Source organism: Mirounga angustirostris, unplaced genomic scaffold, assembly GCF_029215605.1.
Source record: "Mirounga angustirostris isolate CCGP_5_RB_7025 unplaced genomic scaffold, mMirAng1.0.hap1 SCAF_10, whole genome shotgun sequence".
NCBI classification, from domain to species: Eukaryota; Metazoa; Chordata; class Mammalia; order Carnivora; family Phocidae; genus Mirounga; species Mirounga angustirostris.
In genome coordinates this window covers 74,970,089-74,997,791 of record NW_026991718.1, presented here as the reverse complement: position 1 = coordinate 74,997,791, position 27,703 = coordinate 74,970,089, and the positions used below count along the sequence as shown (strand labels likewise).

General features: G+C 44.4%; 2 protein-coding genes across 6 annotated transcripts in view; one reads left to right on the top strand and one right to left on the bottom strand.

The window, feature by feature from the left end:
* DYNC2LI1 (dynein cytoplasmic 2 light intermediate chain 1) overlaps positions 1-1,910 on the top strand; it is a 43,603-nt gene extending 41,693 nt beyond the window's left edge. For all 5 annotated transcript variants that reach the window (XM_045885086.3, XM_064572551.1, XM_064572546.1 and 2 more), the window contains one exon: positions 1,772-1,910. The gene's annotated coding sequence lies outside the window, so the exon portion shown is untranslated. The remainder of the gene's footprint in view (positions 1-1,771) is intronic.
* The window catches only part of ABCG5 (ATP binding cassette subfamily G member 5), a 49,519-nt gene that overhangs the window by 9,863 nt on the left and 11,953 nt on the right, over positions 1-27,703 (bottom strand). Inside the window, 15 exon segments of the mRNA XM_064573533.1 lie at positions 960-1,917; positions 3,431-3,477; positions 3,479-3,541; positions 7,969-8,154; positions 12,462-12,600; positions 13,375-13,580; positions 13,662-13,762; positions 13,764-13,876; positions 14,340-14,469; positions 15,055-15,194; positions 16,255-16,338; positions 16,341-16,559; positions 21,124-21,205; positions 21,294-21,429; positions 27,290-27,427. Coding sequence (XP_064429603.1) covers positions 1,724-1,917; positions 3,431-3,477; positions 3,479-3,541; positions 7,969-8,154; positions 12,462-12,600; positions 13,375-13,580; positions 13,662-13,762; positions 13,764-13,876; positions 14,340-14,469; positions 15,055-15,194; positions 16,255-16,338; positions 16,341-16,559; positions 21,124-21,205; positions 21,294-21,429; positions 27,290-27,427 — 1,978 coding nt within the window. The 3' untranslated portion in view covers positions 960-1,723.

Genomic DNA, 27,703 nt, shown 5'->3' with positions numbered 1-27,703 from the left:
TTTTTGACTTGAGACAGACTGTCACATGTTGAAAGTCATTGTTTTTCTAAGATGGTATCACTAACATTTAATAGCTTGAAGTCACGTGCTATGTCAATTTTCCAAATGTTTCCGAGCTAGAATGAAATTCATCTGCATATGAATAGTAGAAATGTTTCCACTTACAGTGCATACCCATATCTTTAGTAAGTTGAAATCAGCGATTTCAAAAGAGGTTCCTGTGGGACTCTCTTTGAACTGCTTTAATAGATTATCATCTGCAGAACTGTCTATAACTGATGTGACATATATAATCTGTAAGGCATTATGTAACTATTACACCATAATCATCAGTGTCAGAGACCTTTTATAAAAATTGACAATACTATTCTGGTAATTTGCCAATGTCTCCAGATCCTTAAATACAGTTCTAAGAAATAGAATTTTACTGTGGTTTCCTTAATGAAATGATCTTTTCTGCTATGAGACATTTCAAACGCTATAATTTTTCATTCTTTACAAGTTAGGTCACAGCAACTGAACAAGTTCATGTACTAAGATGTTCTCCCTCAGAGTTACCATGGTAACATTGAGACAGGGTCTTTTCAGACTTGTACGTGAATTACCTGAATATCAGTCAGAAAGATAATCAGTCATTTAGTATAGAACCCATTTTTAATCATCTATATACATCATTTCATCCCTAAAAATATGTAATACAAGTATCTCTATATTTATCAGCATTCTTTCTCTTTACAATTCAAGAACCTGAATTTTGTGTGTGTAACCCGGTTCTTCTTAGTGTAAATACTGTGTCAGCTGAACAGCTTTTCTGTATGGACTTAAATAACCCCTCCTCTCTAGCCTTAAAGATGTCATTTCTCAGTGCATACACTTTATCTAGTAACATTCACTTTTGATTTTATAAGTAAACTAAGTGAAAAGTGGAAAAACAGCAAACTAATCTTTAAAGACATTACCTGAGGTCTGTCTGGTATGCTGTGATCTCAGTTCAGCCCATTCCCGCAGGTTTTCATTTTTATCTCCCAAAAAATCACCAGGTGCTCTGTATCAGGGGTCTTCATCATCCAGCATCTGTCCAACATCCTTTCAGTATGACTGGGTAACTCAGACCCTCATGTGGACATGTACACATAAATGTGGGTTTTTCAATGATAAAGCATTCCCACCCATCCCCCAATTTTGCAGGATGCTTTGCTTCACTCAAACCCACAACTCTTTTTTGTTACTTACAGTCAATAACCAAATTTTCTTTTTAACAAATCTTTTATCAAATGTAAGCATAATTTTGTTTGTAAGCATAATTTAAAAAAAATGTTTTTTATATTTAAGTAGTCTCTACACCCAACGTGGGGCTCGAACTCACAACCCTGAGATCAAGAGTCGCATGCTCCACCAACAGAGCCAGCCAGGTGCCCTGTGAACATTTTTTAACTGACCTATTTTTCTGTGTCTAGAACAAAGAAAACAGTCACACTAGTCTCCCATGACTTTATGAATTACTACTATTTACATTTTTGGACCAGCTCACTCACAGTTTCCAAATAGCACATGTCCCTGCGAGTCGGAATATCATTCAAAGCCTGCATGGATCTGAGGGGCACAGATGGAGTTAAAAGACTTAAGATGTACTATCACGAAACACGTGGCTTTCTTATTTCAGACATTCAAAGTAGTCCTGCACCTCTAGGGCTTAAGGTCATTTTAGCAGCAGTGTTCTTTACTATCTGCTAATGAGATGATCCTTTATTTTAAAAACAACTATTCCTAGGATGACAAGAACTGGGATAAAGGCATACAAAGTCAGGAAGTTTGTTGTGAATCTGGATGTTGCACCCGGGCAGATTATCTCAATGAACTGAATTCCTTGAGTGAAGGCACATATTGGATTAGTTGTCACAGAACCATCTGAGCTGCCTGCAGGGAAGAGATGGACAGTATCAGATATGATGCTTCCCAGGTACTTTCATCAAGTATTTACCAACTGCCCCCTGAGTACCCTTCATCATGAAAGATACAGGACATTTAAGAGACCCTGGAATTCATTTTTAGATGAAACAATAGTGAGTGTTCTGGGTCCTGGCTTCATTTGAAGATTGAAATGGGTTCGTTTCGGGGTGCCTCAATCGTTAAGCGTCTGTCTTCAGCTCAGGTCATGATTCCCGGGTCCTGGGATGGAGCCCCACATCAGGCTCCCTGCTCAGCGGGAAGCCTGCTTCTCCCTCTCCCACTCCCCCTGCTTGTGTTCCTCTCTCGCTGTGTCTCTGTCAAATAAATAAAATCTTAAAAAAAAAAAAATGGGTTTCCATTTGGGGTATAAATTCATTACCATAGTACTGATAAAAATCATGATCACTTATGATCATCTAGTACTGAATATCCTAAGGTTACTGCTATTACCACCTAAAAATATTTAGAACTACTAAATTCTGCCCTTTTCTTTAGTTGCCTTTGTGAAGTGGCTTGGGATTTTCATGGCCAGAAGGACCTTGTTATACTCCCACTGCCTCTCATGGGATTGGGGAACAGACTTTTGCCAAAAGTGGCTTTACTCAGCTATATACTACATACATTTTTAGGGAACAATATGCCACTGCAACCTGCTTCAACCTGTTCTGTTCAGTATGTACAGAAACTGATTCTAGGTGCCTGGGTGGTTCAGTCGGTTAAGCATCCGACTCTTGGTTTCAGCTCAGGTCTTGATCTCACGATCTTGGGGTTGAGCCCTGTGTACGGCTCTGCGCTCAGTCTGCTCTAGGTTCTCTCCTTCTGCCCACCCCCCACTCACATGCAAGCATGCTCTCTCAAATAAATAAAATCTTACAAAAACAAAAAGAGGGGCGCCTGGGTGGCTCAGTCGTTAAGCGTCTGCCTTCGGCTCAGGTCATGATCACAGGGTCCTGGGATCGAGCCCCGCATCGGGCTCCCTGCTCCACGGGAAGCCTGCTTCTCCCTCTCCCACTCCCCCTGCTTGTGTTCCCTCTCTCGCTGTGTCTCTCTCTGTCAAATAAATAAATAAAATTAAAAAAAAAAAAAAACTGATTCTACCCAGAGTATACTAGAACTAGAGTTTACCTTGGTGTACATTAGGTCTATCATTTTTCTTTAAAGATTTTAAGTAATTTCTACCCCCAAACTTACAACCCCAAGATCAGGAGTTGCATGCTCTTCCCACTGAGCCAGCCAGGTGCCCCAGGTCTATTGTTTTCTAAAAACATCAGAGTGGCCTTAAGCTGTTGGCCTTTGACAGGTGACTAACTTGACTTTTATTTTAAAAATCAGAAAAAATGTTAGACTTTTATTTCAAAACAAGGTTTTAAATCTATTTACAGCTTTTACTTAAAAAATAACATTTCCCTCAGGGAACTGCTTCCTCAGAGTAATATGTAAAAAAAAAAAAAAAAAAAAAATTCCAAAATAGAGTACTTACCACAAGTGAAATTCTGTCCATAGAACTCATTGACTATAAGAATCTCAACAGTATTTTTGGAATGTAAAATAACTGAAGATTTTAAAAGGAATGGACATGTCTTCTGTGTTTCTAAGAAAAAAGAGAGTGAGCTGAAATTCAGTAGGCTCTGGTAACAGATCCTACCAGATAAAAAGAAAGGCAACCCTCATTTTATGTTTCCCATTTTGAATATAGTTTTTATCTCTCATTATAAAAATTGTGCTCACTGTGGAAAACAAACAGTACTGAGAAGTACAAAGATACACCACTGCCCAGAAATAACTATGGTTAACATTTTGGTGATATGTGTAACATGTATTGTGTTTATAAAATTTTACGTAAGTGGAATCACTCTTCATGCTCTTTTCTAACCTGCTTTTTTTCAACCAAACATATGTGTCAGGCAGCCTTCCAAATCAGTAAGCATAGCACTCCATCATTTTTAATTATAGCTCGGTGGTCCATTATAGTAGAAATCTTAATTTAACAATCCCCTGATGATGGATTGGTGTCTGATTTTTTTTGATAAGCACCACTGATATAAACATGAAAGAAAACACACCTAACACATCACTTTAGAGGACGATATTTGTGATTAAACAGATTTGAAGGAGCTAGTGTGTGAAGTGAGAATTAACTATGATACAAGGGGAGAGGACGGAGAGAGCAAGCAGGTTTTCGCTGTGAAAATTAACTCTGGAGCGCCTGGGTGGCTCAGATGGTTAAGCATCTGCCTTCGGCTCGGGTCATGATCCCACGTGGGATCGAGTCCCACATCGGGCTCCCTGCTCCTTGGGAGCCTGCTTCTCCCTCTGCCTCTCTCTCTCTCTCTCTGTCTCTCATGAATAAATAAATAAAATCTTAAAAAAAAAAAAAAAAGAACTCTGGGGGCACCTGGGTGGCTCAGTCGGTTAAGCGGCTGCCTTCGGCTCAGGTCATGGTCCTGGGGTCCTGGGATCGAGCCCCACGTCGGGCTCCCAGTTCCGCGGGAAGCCTGCTTCTCCCTCTCCCTCTGCCTGCTTGTGCTCTCTCTCTCTGTCAAATAAATAAAATCTTTAAAAAAAAAAAAAAGGGCGCCTGGGTGGCTCAGTTGGTTAAGTGACTGCCTTCGGCTCAGGTCATGATCCTGGAGTCCCGGGATCGAGTCCCACATCGGGCTCCCTGCTCGGCAGGGAGTCTGCTTCTCCCTCTGACCCTCCTCCCTCTCATGCTCTCTGTCTCTCATTCTCTCTCTCTCAAATAAATAAAAAAAAAAAATCTAAAGAAAGAAAATGAACTCTGTCCCCTCTTCCGTCTTTTTGCTGACCTTATGGCCTCTTCTGTCCACTATATAACTTATATAAATCAACAAATATGTATTAAATTCTATTTGCGAGGCACTAGTTCTAAGCGCTTGAGGAATTCAAAAGAAGTGTCCTACCCCTAGAGAACTCACAATGTAATTGGGGACATAGAATATATATGCTTAAGACTATAAAAATACACAGTGGTAAACGATTTGTGCCAAGTATAATAATCGAGCACCACATGTCCATGACATTCTTGTACTTAGTATTTATGGTTTTTACCTATTCCCATGTGACCCCCCAACCCCATGACTTTCAGTTATTGGCAAAGTTCTAAGGCACAAAATTCAATCCGCCCACTGAGAGGCTGCTAATTGGAAAGGATAGGTAGGAACCTGGGGAAGAAAGAGGGACGAGAAAGGACATTCTAGGAAGGAAGGACAGTATGAGCACAGGCATGTCAAGGACTGCATATGGGACTGAATGGGCCAGAAGGGCTGGAACAGAGGATCTGAAGCTGAGTTTGGAATGACAGCCAAGAACCTGCGTTTTGGACCCTTGCAGCGGGTTGATATTGAAAGATCATAAAATCAGTGTTCTAAGAAAATTAATGTGGCACCAGCAAGTAGAGGGACCATAATAAGGGCAGATTAGGAAAAGCAGAAAAGCAAAAGGGACCCAGTGACAGCAGTAGTTCAAGTATAAGACGACAAAGGCCTGCTACAGGATGATGGCCATGAGAGGCTGGCTGCCTGGCTGGCCAGAAAGTTACCTCCTTGAGGTAGGAACCATGGGCCTTCATCTGGTAGAGCACCACACAGGGTGGAATACTGCACGTAGAGGCTCCACGTGCATTTGTGGTTTGACAGCAAAGAAGAAACCCAAAGAAGATGGTGACTGTTCCAGTGTGAGGGCACATTTTCTGCAAACCTATTTGGTTCAAGGCTGTGGGCCAGCCACTGAGAAGAACTGTAATGGCGAATGAGGCCCAGCTACTGGCCTCCAGAGGCTGCCATCCTTTGAAAAGAAGGCTGCAACAGAAGCAGCCTATGACGGGCTTTCAGAGAGAGCTGAGCTAGCCAAGGGAACAGCAGGCAGGCTTCGTGTGGGTGGCAAAGGGACACAAACAGGTCTGTGAAAGACACGGGGGGACAATAAGGCTACGTCCTAGAAATCCTGGGAGTATTTCAGAGCGGAAGGAACCATAGATCTAAATTTATTGACACGGGACTGTCCACATTATATCGTTAGATGCATACTTAACTCCTTCACAATAGTACAATCTCATTTTCATTAAAGATTACATAAGGGGCACCTGGGTGGCTCAGTCGTTAAGTGGCTGCCTTCGGCTCAGGTCATGATCCCAGGGTCCTGTGTCGGGCCCGTGTCGGGCTCCCTGCTCGGCGGGAAGCCTGCTTCTCCCTCTCCCACTCCCCCTGCTTGTGTTCCCTCTCTCGCTGTATCTGTCAAATAAATAAAATCTTAAAAAAAAAAAAAAAAAAGATTTAGAGTCTAGCAAGATACACAACAAAATTTAACTGAAGGTTGTGAGACTTCAGTAACTTTTACTTTCTTCCTTATACACTTCTGTATTGTGTACAGTTTCTCCCCCAAAGAACTTGCATTATTTTGAAAGTAAAAAGAACAAAGCTATTTCTATTTGTGTTTAAAGGAGGAGGCAGCCAAAAATGCAAATGTTGCAGGCAGGCAGTCAGGAAAGGCGATGACTTGAGGGAAGAATGTGAACTTTATGACTGGGAGGTTGATGTGGCTGGCCCCTGAAGAGAAGAGTTTCAATTCAGTGATGGGAGTGGAATCCAGGTGAAGCCTGGATGTTGAGGTTTTGCAAAAAACCCAGGAGCCTCTGGTAATGCGGGCCACTGCCTCTCTTTTCAGAACAATGAATCCCCTTTTTCTACAAACCAAATATACAAAATAGTGCCAGACTGACTGGAACAGGTAATGATTCAAACATTCAAGAGGAGATCCTGCCCAATGCTGGATCTGTACCTTGCTGGCTTGATTTGATTTGTGCATTTTTTATAGATGCTAACAATCACTTAAGCAACACAAATACAATGTAATAACGGTGTCATAAACATAGTCCTCAACTGATCAAAACCAGCTCACTTTGCTTTATAACTCACTACAGCTTATGAAGTGCTTTCCTGTTGATTATCTCATTTGCTTCTCCTGTTCCCTTGAGGCAGGTGGGACTGAGATCACGAGCTCCATTTTATAAATGAGGAAACTAATTTAGATAGAAAAGTGATTTGCCTGTGGTCATGTGGCAGATAAGTGGTAGAGGAAGTCTCTGACTCCTGGGTCAGTCCTCTTTCCAGGGAGCTGCGTGCGGCCTGGGTCTTCACAGTGGCTTGACTATAGTAAAGTCAAGTCCAAGCTGAGTTTTCTTACCCAAACATGGATTGCTCTGAGAGTTAAATAAATATATAAATATAATTACATATAGCGGATGCTCTGGAGTTTTAAATCAAAGAACCAGCCACCTTCACATTTCCTCAGGGACCCACAGAGTACTTCTAGATCCCGCTCACATCACCTGCCTGCGACCACTTGTCACCCTTCTAAAATTTTCCACCCTTTCAGCTACTGCTTTTTTAAAATATATGTATGTGTGTATATATATGTTTTTTCTTGCTTATAAAGTGCTATATTATAAAAATTCGCAAAACAAAGGAAAATATGAAGAAAAAATTAAAATAAATTATTACCCATAGATAATTACAGTTAACATTTAATGTGTGTTGTCCTTCCAGTCCTGATATTTTCTTGGTCAGTCTTTTATCATGCAAGCTCTTATCTGACTGTTCTTACTTCCTAAAAAAAACTGGGAATTGAGAACCAGAATAGAGACACTCCACAGTGCCAGGGCAGGAATGAATTAAATGCATGCTATTTACCTTGTAATAATAGGTTGTTTTTCCAGAGGATGGATTGGTTTTCCTCCTGTTACTACATGTGACTCATATGAATAACATGCCTAAATTGTCATTTCCTGATTTTCAGTGTGAAGACATTTTACTGAACAAATGGTAAACAGATCTAAATAATGATAAGCAAGCACTAGAAACACTCCAGACCATAAGGTAATACATACCTTTAGCCAGTATCACATAGCTCTCCTCTGCAATTTCTCTCTTAATTTCTTGTTACCGAGTGATCATTAACCACAAATCATCAATGAAAATCCTTTGAATTGTCGTATCTTACCTTACTAATCCAGATCCCACAAGTATCCCAGCAATGCAGAGCAGAGCCACAATGCTGTTGACCACATTTGGGTTTTGGACCATACCAAGTAGCGCAAGAGTTAGAAATTCACCAATTAAGTGGGGGGCCAAGAGAGCAGCAGAGAAATATCCAAATCTGGCAACCTCAGGATATAAGCCCAGAGTCCTAGAAAAACATAAGGTCTTTAGTTTCCTCTCCAAGGATTATTTAAGAATACCACACGTGCCTTCTATGAATAAATCCATGGTGGTCAGTGGGTGGGAAGAGTTTGCAGGGTAAGCCCAACTCCCCTTTGAAAGGCCTTTTCGGAACAGAGCCAAACTTTGAGACCATTCATTAGCACAAATTGTTTCTGTTGGCTCCAATTTAGTGTGCCACCATTTCGCTTTTACAGTTCCTTCAGTTCTCAGAGGAAAATATTAACGCTTGGGGCGCCTAGATGGCTCAGTCGTTAAGTGTCTGCCTTCGGCTCAGGTCATGATCCCGGGGTCCTGGGATCGAGCCCCGCGGCGGGCTCCCTGCTCAGCGGGAAGCCTGCTTCTCCCTCTCCCACTCCCCCTGCTTGTGTTCTCTCTCTCACTGTCTCTCTGTCAAATAAATAAAATCTTTAAAAAGAAAAAAGATTAAAAAAAAATATTAACGCTTGAACAGTGGTCACAACCGGGGCAATTAGTAGAGTGGTTGAACTCGCCAGGCTTCTCCATAAATAACCACGTTCTGCCTAGCTGGCACTGCCCCTACCCTAGCTAGCCTACTCCCCCAGTGCTAAGGGCTCGCTCAGCCTGCTTCTCTGCTCCTCCATCCCCGTTATGTGGGGTTGCTGCCAGCGTGTAAACCCTTCACTGCCGCCATCCTCTGGTGAATTAGCCCTCCCAGGTCTGTCCATTCCATTCTTGTCTTTTATTCTACCAGCCCCTTCCATTGATTTGATCTTCATTTTCTTGTAAACAGACCTCCCTACATCCATGCCCCTTAACTCTTATATTCCTTCCACTAAATACACTTCCCTGGTGATAGCATGTCCTCAACAACCATTAGACATGGTTGCTCTTTCTTCCATTTGTAGAGTAAGGAAAAGGGAGTTGGCATGTCTTCTATGCAAAGCTCCTGACCACTCTCCAAGGCCATCTATCTTTCCTCTTATACAAATCATGAAGTTTGCTTGTACTATTAATTCTCTTTCCCAGTGCAATCCTGGGATTCTCTCACCTTTGATGATTTTAGAGCATCTGGACCATGGTCAGCATTCCTGTCCACTATCATTATCCTCAAGGTCTTTTTAACCTTCCTGATCAGTCATCAACATCAGTGCCTCCTAATTAGGTAACCTGATCAGTTCCATTGGCTCCACCCACCTAATCTTCATCATTCACCAAATCTTGGACTTAAATGTTACTCAGAACTCTTCCTCTTTCCCAAGATTTCAGATTCTGAAAGTGCTCTCTCTGATCATGGCGTCCCTCCTGTCTCCTGTTTCCCCAAACCCCAAGCTGTCTCAGGTCCTTACCCCCTTCTGCTATTCCTTGCTTTTACCAATCCCCACACCTTGGGAGCCCTGTTCTTTCACTTAAGTTCTCTCCCTGAAGGTGTGCTGAACAGAGCATATTACTGTACTAATCAGATCCACTCTGCCTCACCTGACTTCTAGACCCCTAATTTTTTCTCATTGCTTATTGGGCTCCAATGGCCTGTCCCTCATGTCTAATATATACCTCTGCTTTAAATTACCCTCTCCCAGGGGCGCCTGGGTGGCTCAGATGGTTAAGCGTCTGCCTTCGGCTCAGGTCATGATCCCAGGGTCCTGGAATCGAGTCCCGCATCGGGCTCTCTGCTCCTTGGGAGCCTGCTTCTCCCTCTGCCTCTCTCTGTCTCTCGTGAATAAATAAATAAAAATCTTAAAAAATAATAATAATAAATAATAAATAAATAAATTACCCTCTCCCCAATATCAAACTCTCTCCCCAGTGCTCAGTAGATGGATTCATTTCCCATTTTATGAATTTCTCGCTATCTTTATCTTCCCTAACTTTTCATCTTCCATGTCTTGTGCTCATTCTCTCTCTCGCTCGCTCTCTCTCTTTTCCCCCTATCTTTGCCAAGTGGATCCTACCTACTTGCTCCTTGATTTTATGTTATCCTGATTCACCTATCCCTACCCTGCACTACCCTGGAAACTTGATCTGTGAATTATTCTCTTTTGCTATAGTTTCATCAACTCTCAATCTAATGGTTTTTCCTGACGGTCTTATTTACCATATCCTAAAACATCCATTCCCTGAGCCTGAGAACCATGTGAGCCATTGCCTTCTCGTCATCCTACCCTATACCGCCAAGCTTCTCAAGCAGCATCTGCTTCTTCCCTCTCCCTCCTTACTTGTTCCCTTGTGAATCTGACTTGCACGCCACCACTCTACTGAAGCTCCTTTTGGGAAGACTGCCAAAGACCTCCTAATCTGATGCCTCATCTCTGTGAAGCTCTGCAATATGAATGGATATTAACTACACCTCCTTGAAATGCTCTCCTCCCCCAGCTTCTCTGATGCTGCCTGGTTCTGCTTCTCCTTCTCCCTGTCTGACCACCACCTCTGCTTCTGCCATTGGATCACTTTCCTCTTCCCACCCTCCAAATGTGCCTCCTGAGGTTTACACTCAGACTGCTTCCTCCCCTTCCAGTACTCTCTCCTATAAAATCCATTCCCAGGCCTTTAGCCCCTCACTCTTTTTCTTTCTGCTGCAACCCACCACTCAAACCTCAGATTGACATGTCCAGTCGGGTGTCCTGTAGCATGCTAGATGCAACGTGTTCAAATCCGTTCTCTTCCCTGGCAAACCTGATAATGATGTTGTCACCATCCCACTCCCTTAGGTGGAAAACTCAGGCATCATCCGTGACTTTACGACCAACAAATCCCCTCAGTTTCTGAGCCCATTCGATTCTACTTTCCCAGCATTTCAAAGTGCTCGCCCCCTTTTGTTGCCACTGCTGCTCTCTCCGTTTGGGCCTCTGCCTTTCCCATAGACTGTTGCCAAGGCTCCTCACTAGGCTGTCCGCTATCTCTGCCCTAACTCCAGTCTGCTGCCAAGGTGTGCCAGCCTCACCCTCCAGAGTCCAACACAGATGGGCCACTCCCTGGTTCAAAATCCCCTCCTATGTCCCATTAAGGGACATTTCAGCCCCTTAGCCTGGCATTCCACACCTCCCCCACTCGAGGGGCCAGTCATATCCTTCACTACTGCTTCCAATCCTTCATTTCCACAGCACAACTGAACCTTTTCTCTGGAAAGGTCTTACGTGTTTTTGCTCCTGAACTTACGCCCTTGCTCCCTTTTCTATCCATTGGAATGATGCTCATCTCTCAAGTTGTTCTCTCAACCAAATGGGCTCTTGTTCTCCTTTGTAATTAACTGGGATAATGGATGTGAGATGGGGAAGATAGTTACCCCATCTGTACTTCAGTTTGCTCCTTTACAAACAAGGATGATTATAGCACCACCTTTATAGGTGATGATTGCCATCGCCCTCAGTGGGGAGCCCACCCCCCTGCTTACTCGGAGCAAGTGGTTCTGCCTCTGTCACTCTCCAGAATGATACCAACTTCTAACCACCTACACCAAGACCTTCCCACTCTTCATCTGGGAGCTCAAACTTACTAGACCCTGGTTTGTCTTTTACTTATGTATTACTTAGTTCATAATAATTATTCATATTATGTACCATGGGTCTGTATACTGGCTATGTCAGGAGCACCTGCTCATGAATCCCACGGCCTGAAGAAAGACAGCATCCCAAGCACTGCCTGAAGTTCTCCTTGGACGACAAGCTGGGCACGACTGCACTACTAGAGTCACAGAATACCAGGTACTACCCCCATCTTAGGGGAAAGCCATGGGAATTAGGGAAGCTACTTCTCCCTATGATGACAGATCATGCAGATAAGTACACGTTTTCGGATTTATATTTTTGAAAAGTTCTAAGAAACAAAAAGCAGCACTGTCTATACACCATCGCTCAAAACCTAAGAGCATCAGGGATGCTTCGTGGTGCCCCAGTGCCTCTTCCCGCAGCCCCTCTCCCATTGCTCAAGCCCCCTCACGCCTGCCTGTGATGTCACAGGCAGGTTGCCGCTCCAGCTGACAGGAGCCCAGGAGCCATGCTTCATTGAGATTCGGCAGCTCCTTGCTGCCTCTGCACCTGGATCCCAACGACTTCAGGGCAATCTTCCCTGCCCAGACCCTGCAGAGTATGTGAGACATGCCAGTCCCTGGCACCATGTAGTCCTGCGGGTCTGCTCTCAGGTCCCATGTGGCCCTGGCTGGGTTCTTTTATTTGTCCGGAAGCACAGGACATTGTACTGGGCACTGATGGGCAAAGACAGACCCCCAGGGCCAAGAAGAGGGAGCTCCCCTCCATCAGTCCCACTGGCCATGTGGAACTTGCCAGGAGGACTGAACACCTCTGAACAGCCCCTTACCAGTAGCACACACTGCTGCATGTCACGGTGGCAAGGACAGTGAAGGGGAGCACGTGCAGCACGTGGGCCAGCAGCATCTGCCACTTCCGGGGTAAGGCGTCTTGGCTCTCCTGGTTGCTGACAGCTCGCAGCACAGGAACCGGGCACAGAGGCAGGTTTCAGAATAGCCGGTCACCACACAGCTAAGGGCAGGAGGGCTAGCCCAAACTGAACTTGAGTTCCGTCAGGGCTGGGTGGTGGGGACCAGCTGGGGCTCCCTAGTCATGGAAAGAGGGAACCTGCTATCCACAGAACTCTCTATCTGAATTACAGTATGGTTGCAAAAGCTGTCAAAATTTATTTCCTCCTCTCTCAAGTCAGGGGAGCGTTGTCACAAATTAAAGAACACATGTGCAAAAGGGCCATGAATGATGTAAGGTAGTTTGTCCTCTTTTTGTGCAGGGTCTTGGCACAGAACATCAGGCAACTAGGTATTGCTTCTGGATTCTCAAGAGTTTGAAAATTAGGTGCTAGCTGTCCTAAAATTGGCTCCAAAAAGAATAGTGCAAAGTTGGCAGGTATCTGGGCCCCTGGGGCTGCACATCCTAATGGTGAAGATGGGAATACCAAGAATGATCTTTTAAAAAACCCTTCCCAAACCCTGCCCCATCAGCAGCTCCTAACTCCATGTTTCCCTGGATCCTTAGACCCTCAGGGAGATCTACTTGGTGAACTAATTCACACTAAGATGTTAGTAACTCAGTAGTTAACCCTTCCCCAGGGAGAGAATCTGGAGAAGGCCAAGTTTAGCTCAGCAAAGTAGTCTTATAATGATGGAGTCTTGCAAGATGCCGGCTGGAGAAGGGCGATAATCAGGAAGAGAGGAAGTGCCCTCCCCGCCCCCGGGGTGCACCTCCTGGGCATGGGCACTCACACAGATTCACAGCGTTGAGCATGCCTGTGTATGGGGTGGCACCCACAAGCTGGTATAGGAGCCCCACGCGGTCCTGGACAGCACCCTTCAGCACATCGTTCTGGACCCACAGAAGATAGAAGATGAGGAACAAACCCATGATCAGATTCTGAACGAGACGCATCATCACCGCCAGCTTATTTCTCATTAAGTTCCTCGTCACTCTCCTGAAAGCCAAACAACCCTGTTTTAATTCTTTTTCTTTTATTGGTGGATGTCTAACCACCTAAAATGGGTGAAGCTCTTACCTTAAGAGAACACCCAGTTTAGAGAGAGCTCCAGGAGAATCTTTGGTTTTGAAAGGAACCATTGGTAATGTTTTCAAGTGTTTTGTTCTTTCAATGTTCTCCCAAGGTTTTGCGATAAATTGCTGATTCTTTGTAGGCAGATTCAATCATCTGAACTCTCTTGTAGGTTTCTATTTCCCGTTCTTTGCTTTGGGTATCCACTGATATCAGGTCCACTAATTTTTTTTCCCAAAAGAAATGACCCATGTGTTTTTAAATGCATATATATGCATAATAGCTAATAATACATGTTTCATCATTGATTCAGGAGTACTAGCTAATGCCTCATCCCATCAGAATAACACCTGGTGATCATGCCCACCTATAAAATCAGAATATTTTAAAGCTACCAGCAAGGCCTTGAGAATTCAACTGGGGCTGTCCGGGAGGATTTAGAAACTCAGCTGATTTTTCTCTGACAAAGTGGACATGCAGCAATTTAAGAGAGGTCCCCCACCTCATTCTGATAGGTCATCTATGGCAAGTTAACTGACCCGGCCAAATTAACTCCTTAAAGAGTGAAATCACCAAAACAAAAGCAAGAATAAAATCCACTAGTGCTGTTGACATCTAGGCAGAAATCTGAGATGATAAAATTGAATGAACATTCACGATGGGAAATGTGGAAAAAAAACTTACTATAAATGTCAAAAGGGTTTGAATGTTCGGGACAAGGGTAACTGCAGCCACTGAAGAAATCAAGCATTTCCGCTGGTGTTCCACAGAAAACCAGCTCTCCGTAGCTCAGAATGGCAATTTTATCAAAGAGCTGATGAGAAAATCGATGGCATTAGTGTGTATCAGGTCACCATATCCTCTGGAGAATAAATTTCCAAGCAGTCAGTCCCTGTTGATCCCAGCCATGCATCAGGATTCTTACTGTGGCCACTGGAGACACACAGAGCATGTCCCTATTTTTCTTAGCCTGCGTTGCCAGTGTGCATCGTGCTGCATCTGGCCTGGGCCCAGCATCACATCTGGAGTGGAAAAGAACTCCTGGACCTGGCCTGTAGTCCTGGGTTTGATCAAGGACCAGCCATGCTCCTGAGTGAATGACCTTGGACTAGATGTTTATTTAATCTCAGATCCTTAACTCAATTTTGCATCATTTCTAAGTCTCCCTCTTTTCTGTAAAGTGACAATACTGATACCCACCTCATAGGATTGTTGTGTGGACTAAATGAACTAGTGCATAGAAAGTATTTGGTACATGGCAGGTGCCCTTCCCATATCAGGACCTATTGGCCCCAAGGGCCCTGGTTGACAAGTACTAATCTCTACCTCACGATCCCCAGCTCAACACATACATCTACCCACCCTTGACGAGTTAAGCAGGAACAAGATTCCCCCTCACCTGGAAGAGCTCGGAGCGTGGCTGGTGGATGGTGACAATCACAACGCGGTCCCTGTGAGCCAGCTCTGCCAGGAGGACAACGATCTGATTTGCTGTCATGCAGTCCAGGCCTGTGGTAGGCTCATCAAACAGCATGACCTCTGCAGGCAAGGAAGGGTCGGGTTTCTGAGTCACTGACAAGACTGGGCTATGGACTCTAAACTCAGAATTTTGAACAGTTCCTTATGGAGATGTCTTAACCCATCCCATCTTGCCCTATCCAAACAGTGCACCGTGAGAAGTACCTGCATGTAAACTGGCTTTCAGCCGGAGCCCAAGCGAAGGAGCCTGACCTCAGAGGACCCACCTCCCAGTTCCAGAGCACATCTTGGCCTTAATCCTTGAGGGGAGAGGGCTGCTACAAGATACTATGGACTGTTTGGGCTCTGCCCAGAGGACCATGACAAAGAACAAGGGCTGGCTAGTGGGCACCAAGTTGTTTTCAAAAGGCTGAGAAGAGGCTGGTTAAAAAAACATAACCTCACTTCATGTGGAGCATTTTCCAACACTAACAGGGTCTTTGCACGGCAAAAAAACTCTGTCCCATAAAACAGTCTGAGCTGGGATAGGCATTTAGATTCTTTAGAGGGTTCCACTGTGGTTATTTCTACCCAGAAGGTGAGAAGGGCTCTTAAGAGCATCTCTCTTCTTTGCCTTCTAGTGACCAACCACCATCTGAAGAGCAGGCAGTCGTAGTGTGCCCCAGTGGGGAATCCAGGTGCAGCACGTTCTTTTCCAGGTGCTTGTAAGAGCTGAGATTTCCCCAGTGGTGGGGAGAACGACCAAACCCGGCAGGAGAGGCAGGTGACTGGCTACCCCATCTTGATAGCTCCTCCCTCCAAAATACACACTTTTTTGTGTATCATTCAAAGTCCTGCTTTAATTCCTGCCATTTCTTAAAGTTCTAGGCACACCAAAACTCATTGGCTTTCCATAGCCCCCACAATGCAGTGTTTCCAAGTCCAAGAGCTGTTTTGTACTTGGAGAGAATAGCATCAGGAACTATGTAGTATTTCCAAAGAAACTGGGTCCCCAGTTTGAAAAACCTCAGTAATGTCAGTTCCACACAAACCCCTTTCCAAATGGAGACTGTAAAAAAAAAAAGAAAATGTCTGCAGACACATGGAAGATGCCCAGGTAGCAGTTCTGGGACCCACTTACTGGGATCCTGGAGGAGCTGGGCTGCGATGGAGACCCGGCACCGCTCGCCACTGGAAATCCCCCCAAGGCTGTAGCTGCCAATCAATCTGCCACGTGGCTCAGACTCAGCTCCACCATGACTGCGTCCACCTGAAGGAGACACAAAGTCCAGGAAGGCTGGTCACTGCTGGACTGCTGCCCCAATTCATGGAGTGCAGATGGCATGGGAGAGGCAGCATGCTTCCCTTGAGTGCTCAGGCCACTTTCAGACTCACCATACCCTAGGGAGAACATGCCTATTAACGATAAAACCCAATTTGGTCTAAGTCATAATATAATACATGTGTCAGGTTAAAATAAATAACTGTTTTTCAAAAGTCTCTAGAGCAACAAAAACTATATTTGTTTCAGGGAAATTCACCAGGACAATGGAGAGGTCATTGGACTCCTATTTTCAGATGCTGCATTAAGTCCAGCACACAGAAAAAGCCCCTTAAGGCATAGGTACAATACAGGTGTTTTTTTTTTTAAGTGTTCGGTTTTTGAAATTTTATTATAAGTGTTTTATATGTAAAAAAAAAAAAAAAAAAGTCCAATTTGGTTTGAATGAATCTTGGCTACCCTTATATAACCCAAATAAGTCCTGGAGTCCTGTGTGGTCCAATCTCAGTGTGATTTTGCATCAAATATAATCCAGCTACCAAAATAATTAAAAACAATGCCAATCTTGGGCGCCTGGGTGGCTCAGTTGGTTAAGCGACTGCCTTCGGCTCAGGTCATGATCCTGGAGTCCCGGGATCCAGTCCCACATCGGGCTCCCTGCTCAGCGGGGGGTCTGCTTCTCCCTTTGCCCTCTTCCCTCTCATGCTGTCTCTCATTTTCTCTCTCTCAAATAAATAAATAAAATATTAAAAAAAAAAAAAAAAAACAATGCCAATCTTTATTTGACTCTCTGAAAACTTCCCAGGAGGCCCAGTTTATAACCTGCAGCCACACTTAATGTCCTGTCCCCCACTTCTCCTCACTTTATTTATCTTAGACTCTGCCACTCCCTGAAACCATCTCCTTACTCCTCCTCCTCCCTCAACTCCCCCACAACAGTAACAACTAGAAAAGTTCTTTACTGACTTTCTAATCAAGAAAGTTGGCCTTTCCCTTCCCCTCCTTTCCTTCATCAGCTTAGCCTATCTCCAGAGGCCTTTTCAAAAATCTCTCCTTCTGGCCCTGCCTTGCTGATTACCCTTATCTGCATAGGGCCCTGAGGAAAGGCACTAGAAACAGACTGAAAATACTTATATATATGGTAATGAGTTTCATTTCCATATACCTCTAATGAGATTGTGTTACTTTATAATGAAAAAAGAAACAAAACACTGCCTTAAAAAATAACAACAAATAGGCTGAAGTAAAAGAGGGGATATCTGTGGAACAAAGTTCCAGTGGAGCCAAGGGGTGGAATCAGCAGCATGGGTGAAGGTTTGACTAAAAGAAGGACACATCTGAAATAGATCCAAAGGAGTAACAAGGTTAAAAATGTATAAATAAACCAGTATGATTTATTCTGGAAAAAAGAGGGTTCTCCTTTTGTCATCAGAATAGAAGGATTCTGGAATTGAGTTTTGCTTGACATGGCCAGGCTGGGGTGCTCGCCAGCCAGGGCAGATTCCTGAGCATCCCTTTCATCTGCTCTGCAACAGCAAGAAAGGAATAAAGCTTGCCCCTCCAGGCTCAGAAGGGATGGACAGAGAAGACATGTATTTAACCTGTTTCAATGTCCCATGCTCTTTCCCAAAGCCTCTCCCATGTTTAGCAAACACTATTGGGATTGCAATTCACAGTGTCTTAGAAGGAACCCTTGGGATCCTTGGGATGCACTGGGATCATCAACCTCTATGCTGTATGTTCTCAGATAAACTGACTCATTCCTCACATCAACTCCAGGAGAGATACATTATTAAACAGATCCTCAGAGATGTGCATAACTTGCCCAAGGTCACACTATTAGCAAGTGGCAGAGATGGGACTGAGAGAACTGTCTGGGTTCTCTCAAGTGGTCCATGAAGCTCAATGATTAGCCAACAGTCCAGCAGACACAGCCTGCCCATGTCAAGCACAGCTTTATGTTCAGGTTCCTCAGAGGAGAGAGATGCTGTGCTCTGTCCTCTACTATCACCACCACCTCCCTCTCACTAAATTACTTTGTCAGGATTTTACACCCTGTGGACTGGATTTGCTCAGAAAGTACTTTCAAGCAGGGAGAACTTTTGCAGGACTTTTAGGGACTGCCAGTACCAGAGGAACATTTACCAGAGGGAAAATTTTTTTTAAGTTTTACTTATTTGACAGAAAGAGCACAAGCAGGGGGAGCGGCAGAGGGAGAGGGAGAAGCAGGGAGCCCGATGTGGGACTCGATCCTAGGACCCCAGAATCATGACCTGAGCCAAAGGCAGGCGCTTAATGGACTGAGCCACCCAGATGCCTCCAGGGGGAAAATTTTTGCCATCAATCGATTTCAAGGCATCCATGAATTTTCTGAATATTTATGCAAACATGTGCATTTTGTGGGGAAGAGCTCGGTGGCTTTCTTAGGTTTATTCTCTCAATGGGATATGTGATATAAGTGGATCACCAACTCAGAAAAATCTGTTTATGACCACATTTCTGCCACCCAAATACCAATAGGATCTTCTCCTGCCCTTTTTAGAGACAGAAATACTAAAGCAAGCAGAGAGAGTCTGCAGATGGACTCCTCTGTCACTCACCATCAGGGCTACCCAGTCGTGTGAACATGCCTGTGCTCAGTGTGGGCTGAACTTGACCTCCATCTTCTCTCATCACAATGGGGCTCAGGAGATCCCAGGAGCCCAGGGAGTCATGATGGTGCTAGAGGGCCTGGGTTCACATTCCAGCTCTGCCCTTCCCAACTGTCTGATCTTAATCTTGTGTGTCAGAAGATAATACCTCTGACAGAAAGGGCACAAGCAGGGGGAGCGGCAAGGGATGATGCCAAGGATGCGGCGAAATACTGTGTGTGAACAAAGCCTGACTGATGCCAGCCGGCTATGAGAGTTCAGAGTACAGGCACACCTTGTTTCATTGCACTTCACTTTACTGCACTTCACAGCGCATTTTCTACAAACTGATGGTCTGTGGCAACCCTGTGTCAAGCAAGTCTACTCGCACCATTTTCCCAACAGCATTTGCTCACTTCGTGTCTGTGTCAGTAAAGTATTTTTAAATTAAGATAAGTATATTGGTTTTTTTTTTTAGACACAATGCTACTGTACACCCAAAAGACTGGAGTATTAGTGTAAACATAACTTATATGCACTGGAAAACCAAAAAACTCATTTGACTCTGTTTATTTTGATATTTGCTTTATTGCAGTGGTCTGGAACCAAACCTGTAGTATCTCCGAGGTATGCCTGTATATCCCAGTTGCATAGTAACAGCCTTGCAATGCCTTCTGAGCACTCTAAGGTAGCCTCCAGGAAGGAAAGAGCGCTAGGCATCACTGTGAGGCTGATGGTCCTTCTTAAGGGCCACGCTCCTTGCTAAGACTCCTCTGGAGTAAAAGCTATCCTTCAGCACTGTCTAGGACTCTCAAACAGAAGAATGACCTTTACTCACCTGGACATTATCATCAAACTAATCTTCTGGTACTTGGGACACAGCTTAGACCTAATTTCACTCTCCAAGCCCTGTCTGAAAAGTCCAATGCCAGGGACAGATTGAGCAAGTCCCTGGTGACAGACTCAGCAATGCCTGATAAAAATGGTGTACCCTCAGCTGATATGGAGGATTTCCTTGGGGCCTCAATGGCATGAAAGAAGGCCAGCCCTGGAGCCTGAGCTGCAGATACAATTTGCGTGCCCAGGAGGAACCTCACTGTGGCTTTGCTGAAGCCTCTGAGGCAGATGTTGCCGGTCTCTTCTGGTGGCTCTGAGGGCCTATTTCCCAGGGAACTGTTCCTGCTTTGTAGGTGGCAAACCTATGTATCCTTAGTTCCCTGTTTCCAGTCCAGACAGAAATAAGGCAACATTTCCAGGTAAGGTCCCCATGGGCTTACCTATGACTACTTCCAAATTAGATACATTTAAAGGAATAGATTGAAACCTCGAAAGAGTAGACAAGTCAATAATTCTTTCCTTCATTAACTTAATCTAGTTTGGATGAGGCACATTCAAAATGCCTCAAAGAAAGTTGAGAAAAGTCTCAACAGGGCAAAGTATAGTGAGGAAAACAACCATTTTTATTCAAAAACAGTCCCTAAACCAGCGCCATCCAGTAGAAATATAATGTAAGCCACATTTTAGAAACAAGTTTAATTAATTTTAACATATTTAACCCAGTGCAGCCAAAACACTACTATTTCAACCTGTAACCAATATTTTATTTTATTTTATTTATTTTTTAATATTTTATTTATTTATTTGACAGAGAGAGACACAGCGAGAGAGGGAACACAAGCAGGGGGAGTGGGAGAGGGAGAAGCAGGCCTCCCACAGAGCAGGAAGCCCGATGCGGGGCTCGATCCCAGGACCCTGGGATCATGATCTGAGCCGAAGGCAGACGCTTAACGACTGAGCCACCCAGGCGCCCCTGTAACCAATATTTTAAAAATTAATAAGATACTACACATTCTGTGTTTTCAGACTAAGTTTCTAAAATTCTGCATTTCCCATTCATAGCACATCTCAGTTAGGCCTGGCCACGTGTCAAGTGCTCAAAGCCACAGGTGACCAGTGGCTGCCGTACTGGACAGCACAGGTCTAGACTAAAGGGATGAGGAATGAAGGGGGAATGGGCAAGCGGAGGGAAGGGAGGTGCGAAGCCCCCGCCGGGCGGCCCCCTGAGGAACAGGGCCGCAGGAGGCCCACGGCTACCCACCTTCCTCTGGAAGACGCCCAGCCAGCAGTGCCGTGAAGCGCAGTGTCTCATGCACAGTCAGCTTGCTCAGCAGTGTGTCGCTCTGCGGGAGAGGGAGGCGGGAGGCATCAGTGTGACCAGGCCGAGACCAGGCCGTGGGCGGCTGGGGCAGGGGCCCGGGAAGTGCCCACCTGCTGGACATAGGAGAAGCAGTCCTGGAACTGCTCCCTGTGCAGTGGCCGGCCGTTCACAACCACCTCCCCGAGGAAGGTCCCCGTGCGCCGCAGCCTCCTGGACATGGCATCCAGCAGCGTGGTTTTCCCCAAGCTTGTGAGACAAGAAAACAAGGCCCGAGAGGACTCCTTCCATGAGGCATTGCTGGGCTGTCCCCAGACCCTTGGTGTACCCTTGGTGTAGCACCAACTTGCTCTCTCCATAACGCCCTGGGTCAGACTCTCATGGTACCAATGAGTCTTTCCAGCTTGTCTCCTGAGTCATAGAGGGACAAGCCATTTCTTTCATCCCAGTCAGGACTGGAGGGGCTTTGTCTGCCTGTTTATGGGCTTTTACAGCTGTTTTGAGTTGAAAAAGAAAATACAGGATCAGAATAAAAAGAAAACCTAGGCAGTTTGGATCTAGGACATCTGAATTCCTTTCTGAACCCGCCCCCCAGGGGTCATCTGGTGGTTCCTCAAAGTAGGGGACACTACCTAGAGCCTTGATATGAAGTGTGATCTGAAGACCAGCAACATCACCTGAGCACTTGCTAGAAATGCAGAATATCTCAGGCCCTGGCCCCCTGAATCACATTCTGCTACCAAGATCCCTAGGTAATTCCCATGCATATCAGAGTCTGAGAAGCACTAGCCTCACAAGTCCTTTAGTAAAATCAAGTTGGCCTCAGCCTGCACTGAGAGCCTTGGGCATGACCCAGCTGGTTGTTGCTAAGAGCTTTCCCCTGGTTTGGTTTTTCTCTGGTTAGAAGTTAGGTGATACCATTAGGATAAAGCACCAGCCAGCCCCTTCTGCTCATAGTGGACATAAACCTACATGAGCCCAGAGAGTCAACGGAGACAGGAACCAGCATCACCAGGCTCCTAAGAGGTTAGATTAACAGAGGAAATAAGCAGAAGGTTCTGAACTGTCTGAAAAGATAGCAAGAGAATTCTACCAAGGATATGATGACTTGTGCAAAACCAAAGAGATCTTTTGTACAAATATTATAAAGAAACTGCCTGTTGCCATGAGGGGTACAAAGAATAAGCCAAGCTCCTATAGCAGTTGTCTTCTTATCTAACCCATGGCTGACCAAGCTCAGAGTTAGCTCCAGCATCTTCAATAGAGGTCAGGGTGGGAAGAGAGGAGAGGGACTGTAAAGAAACGAAATGGGGGGGTGGGGAATGAAAGGTGACATCATTTGAGTTGTCTTTCAAAACATGTTCTGAAATTTCCCAGTCATGATCCTAGGCCTTTTACGCCTTGCCTTCTGTTTCTGGGATCCAATCTCCACTCTGACAAAAGCTACAAATATCCTGGAGCCTGGATCACATCACAACATCAAAACTGACCTCCCTGAGGTCATCGAGGTTGCTTCCTTGTTGCCATATCTGGTGGGCACCTTCCTGTGTGCTGACCTCTCAGCGGTCTTTATACTATTGCTTGCCTTTCTCTGTAAATCTCCATCCCCTGGCTTTGATGCTACTTCATCCTCTTGGTTTAATCCTGCTCGTCTGGCTGCTCCTTCCCAGCCTCCTCTGGGTGACATTCAGGGTTCTCTCTTGGGCCTTCTGCTTCTCATGTGACACATTCTCACTGAGCAACAGCAAGCACCAACCTGCTAGCCAGCATGCAAGGGAGCCTCCCTGGAAGAAGATTTTCTAGCCCTGCTCAAGCCTTCAGATGACTGCAGCCCAGCAGACTTCGGACTACAACCTCATGAGAACCCCCGACAGAACTACCCAACAAAGTCACTTCCAAATTTCTGACTCATAGAAACCCTGAGAGAGAATAATAAGTTTTATTGTTTTAAGCCACTTAGTTCTGGGATACTTTTTACATAGAAATTTGTTTACTCAACTCATTAATGAAAGGACTAGCAGAGTAAAAAAGTTCATTCAAAAAAAGAATAGAAGGAAAAAAAGGACACAAGAAACTAATATGTATAATCAGTAGAAAATAAAAGGTCAGAATAAGATGCAAAATTAGACATAGAAATAGTTAAAGCCCTAGAATATGACACCAAAGATACAGGTAACAAGAGAAAAAATAGACAAATTGAAAGTTTTAAAATTTTGTGCCTCAAAAGAAACTATCCCCAGGGATGCCTGGCTGGCTCAGTTGGAGGAGCGTGTGACTCCTGATCTTGGGGTCATGAGTTTGAGCCCCACACTGGGTGTAGAGATTACTTAAATAAACTTTTTTAAAAAAGACACTATCCCCAGTGTAAAAAGGCAACCCACAGGATGCGGAAATATTTGCAAATCACATATCTGATAACGGATTAATATCCAGAATATACAGAGAGCTTCTAAAATTCAACAACAAAAAACCAATGAACTCAATTCAAGATTGGGCAAAGGACTTAGACATTTCTCCAAAGAAGATATATGAATAGCCAATAAGCACATAAATCACCATCACTAAGCCTTAGGGAACTGCAAATTAAAACTGGAATGAGGGTGCCTGGGTGGCTCAGTTGGTTAAGCGTCTGCCTTCGGCTCAGTTCATGATTCCAGAGTCCTGGGATGGAGCCCTACATCGGGCTCCCTGCTCATAGCAGGGAGTCTGCTTCGCCCTCTGCCCACCCCTCTCATGCGTGTGTACTCTCTTTCTCAAATATAAATAACATCTTTAAAAAGAGAGAGACATAAAACTGCAATGAGATAATACCTTGCACCCTTTAGGATTGCTACTATCAAAAAATTGGAAAATAACAAGTGTTGGCAAGGATGTGGAGAAATTGGAATCCTTGTGCACTATGGGTGGGAATATAAAATGGTATAGCCACTGTGAAAAACAGTACAGAGGTTCCTCAAAAACTTAAAAACAGAATTACCATATGACCCAGCAATTACACTTCTTCGTAAATACCCTAAAGAATTGAAAACAAGGTTTCAAACAGATTATTTGTCCACCCATCTTCATTTCATTATTCACAATAGCTAAAATGTGGAAGCAACTCAGGTGTCCATTAATGGGTGAATAGATAAGCAAATATGGTATATATATCAATGGAATATCATTCAGCTTTAAAAGGGAAAGTCTGACACAGGCTACAACATGGATGAAACTTGAGGACGTTATGGTAAGTGAAATAAGCCAGCCACAAAAAAGACAAAATATGATTCCACTTATGTGAGGTAGTTAGAGTAGTCAAAATCATAGAGACAGAAAGTATAATGGTGGGGCTGGGGGCAAGGGGATTGGGGCATTATTGCTTAATCAGTGTAGAGTTTCAGTTTTACAAGATGAAGAGCTAGGGGGATGGATGGTGGAGAGGGTTGTACAACAACGTGAATGTATTTATTATTACTGAACTGTACACTTAAAAATCGTTAAGATGGTAAGTTTGACGTGTATTTTACTGCAATAAAAAAAGAAAACAAAAGGTTAATGCCCTACCGGGCAATAAAACCAGGACCTTTGGGGTTATCTTCCCTTAGGACAGAAATTTTAACTAAATAGGCCTCTGCAAGGGAGAAAGCAGCCCAGAGTCTAGGTCCCAATTGACAGCAAATATTGAGTTAAATATAGTTACTCTCCCCTGGAGTGTTGGGTGACCCTAGGCAGACTTGCATTATACCATTTTGTCATGAGACTTTAAACACCTAAGTCTTCTTTTGCCTCAGTGATAACGATTTCAGAAACAGTCCTGTGTTAGATGAAGTCATCGTTTTGTGAAACACTAGCAGTAATTCATAGAACTGATTTGTTTACTCAGTGATTCAACAAATATTTACTAAGTACCTACTATGTGGCCAGCCCTGTTGAGACTACAGCAGGGAAAAAACAAAACAAAGATAAAGCTCCCACCCCGGGGGAACTTGCAGTCTCCTGTGAATCCATGGTCAGTATATAAAATGATAGATGTTGTCATAAAGCCATGATTAGGTATCATCAGAAACCAGCCCATGAGCTCCCAGATCAAGGCCTCCCACCCACTGTCCTGAGATGTGCATGAAGCGTGACACTGGCTTATGGGACACCTTTCTGAGATGAGTTCATTCTTTTTTTTTTTTTTTAAAGATTTTATTTATTTATTTGAGAGAGAGAATGAGATAGAGCATGAGAGGAGGGAGGGTCAGAGGGAGAAGCAGACTCCCCGCTGAGCAGGGAGCCCGATGCAGGACTCAATCCAGGGACTCCAGGATCATGACCTGAGCCGAAGGCAGTCGCTTAACCAACTGAGCCACCCAGGCGCCCCTGAGATGAGTTCATTCTTTATTGTGTGCAATATAACCACCCTAATCCTACAGAAGGCAGGCAACAAACAATAAATTATAGGAAGAACTCAGCTTTTCCTCTTCTTAAAGAAAAATATAATTATCAAAAGGAAAATTAGAATGGCCCTGGATATTAGAAATGGTTTGGGGCACCTGGGTGGCTCAGTCGGTTAAATGTCCAACTTGTGGTTTTGGCTCAGGTCACGATCTCAGGGTCATGAGATTGAAGCCCCTGTTGGGCTCTAAGCTCAGAGGGAAGTCTGCTTGAGAGTCTCTCCTTCTGCCCCACCCCCAACCAAATAAAAATCTTAAAAAAAAAGAAAAGGTTAAAAATTGGAAATAGGAACAGACAGGAAATCTCAGCAAAATATAACAGTTTTAGTCAATGAATTCCTTCTCCTTTAATCTTAATGCTACTATTGTTACCCAGTATTTACCTGCTGTAGCAGGGGAATGGCTATGGATTTCAACTCCCCAGATCAAATGAGGCTGTCCGTGCTTGACTTTTGTCACAGACTTGCATTACCCGTTGCTATTCAAGAGAGTAACGCAAGCGTGTAGTGCCCATAAATGTCAACAATGTCAGTGCAAGCAAGGACTCAACCAGGACGCTCCTCTGAAGCCAATCTGTGAGAATCTTTCATCTTTAAATTGTGTAAGATAACCTAGTGTAGCGGACCCTGTGGTGTCCACACAGAGCCCCTCATCAGACTCAATGCACCTATCCTCCAGCTGAGGACTCACAGCTGCGGTCCCCACGGGGCATTGCCCTCAGACATAAGAGGCTGCCTCTCTGGAGGCTAGACCTTCCCAGGACAATGACTGGCTGATGCAGGGGCACAAAGACAAACCGTGATTCAGCCTCAAGTGTAGATATCCCAGGAAAGAGGAGGAGAAGGTGGGAAATGGGCACACAGACGGCCTCAGTGGAGTCTGCAATACTTAATTCCTTAAAAACAAAAGGATCTGAAGCAAATATGGTATAATGTTAAGATTTGACAAAGCCTTACAGGGTATGTTAAGATTTGACAAAGCCTTACAGGGTATGTTTACTACTTGAATTTTTTTTTTTTTTAAGATTTTTTATTTATTTGAGAGTGAGCAAGAGAGAGAGAGAGCACAAGCGGGGTGAGGGGCAGAGGGAGAAGCAGGCTCTCTGCTGAGCAGGGAGCCCGATGCAGGGCTCAATCCCAGGACCCTGGGATCATGACCCAAGCCGAAGGCAGACACTTAACTGACCGAGCCACCCAGGCACCCCTAAGTTGAATTTAAATAAAAAATTTGTCAAAAGATTTGATAAAACCAGATATTAATATGTAAATATTCTTTATATTATTTGCTATTCTTGCCTATTTGAAATACATAATTTTTTTTAATAATGAATATGGGACTAAATGAGCATGCACCCTTGTGCTTACTTAATTCCTTGTCCTGCCTCTTGGCAGGGGACAGATCAGGGGAATTGTGTTTACTGAGCAACCCTACATGCCAGGCACCATGCTCAGTACTTTCCATACTTTGAAATAGGAATTAACTGACATATTAGGCAGGACTTTATTCTTTTCTAAGGATCTCTCTGAAGGCTTCACATTAGTACCAGATTCCATTCAGTAAGACATGTCATTCGATTTCATTCTAGCATCAAACTTGTAGCTTTCTTGCTACAACTTAAACCTATTTCCTCAATGTTCAAAGCAAGCCAAAGCCTTTTCTGAATGTTCATTGAGAATGTAAATTTAAAGTACTCCTTCCCAAGCTTACCTGAGCTCCCTAAGATGCACATGACCTGCCCGCTCTCTATGCACAAGGAGACATCTTTGAGGATCTGCCTGTCCCACTGCTGCCGGCAAGATGTGAAGTCCCACCAGGGCCCAGCTTGGTGGCTTTAAAGGAAAGGGAGTGCGGTGTTCCAGAAGGGACCAGACCCTTGTCCCCCAGCACTGATCCCAGTTGTCTCTGGACAGGTTCCTAAATATGCTTGAGGCTCAGTGTCCTTCTCTGTAGACACTGGCAGGTAGTGACCGAGAAAGATCATCTCTGTAAAGCCCCTGCCCAGGAGCTGCTCTGAATGCCAGCTCTCTTTGGTTGTGTGGGAGATAAACAGGACACTGTTTATTCCTTCAGTTGATCCTGCATTCCTTCACCAGGCTTCATTACAC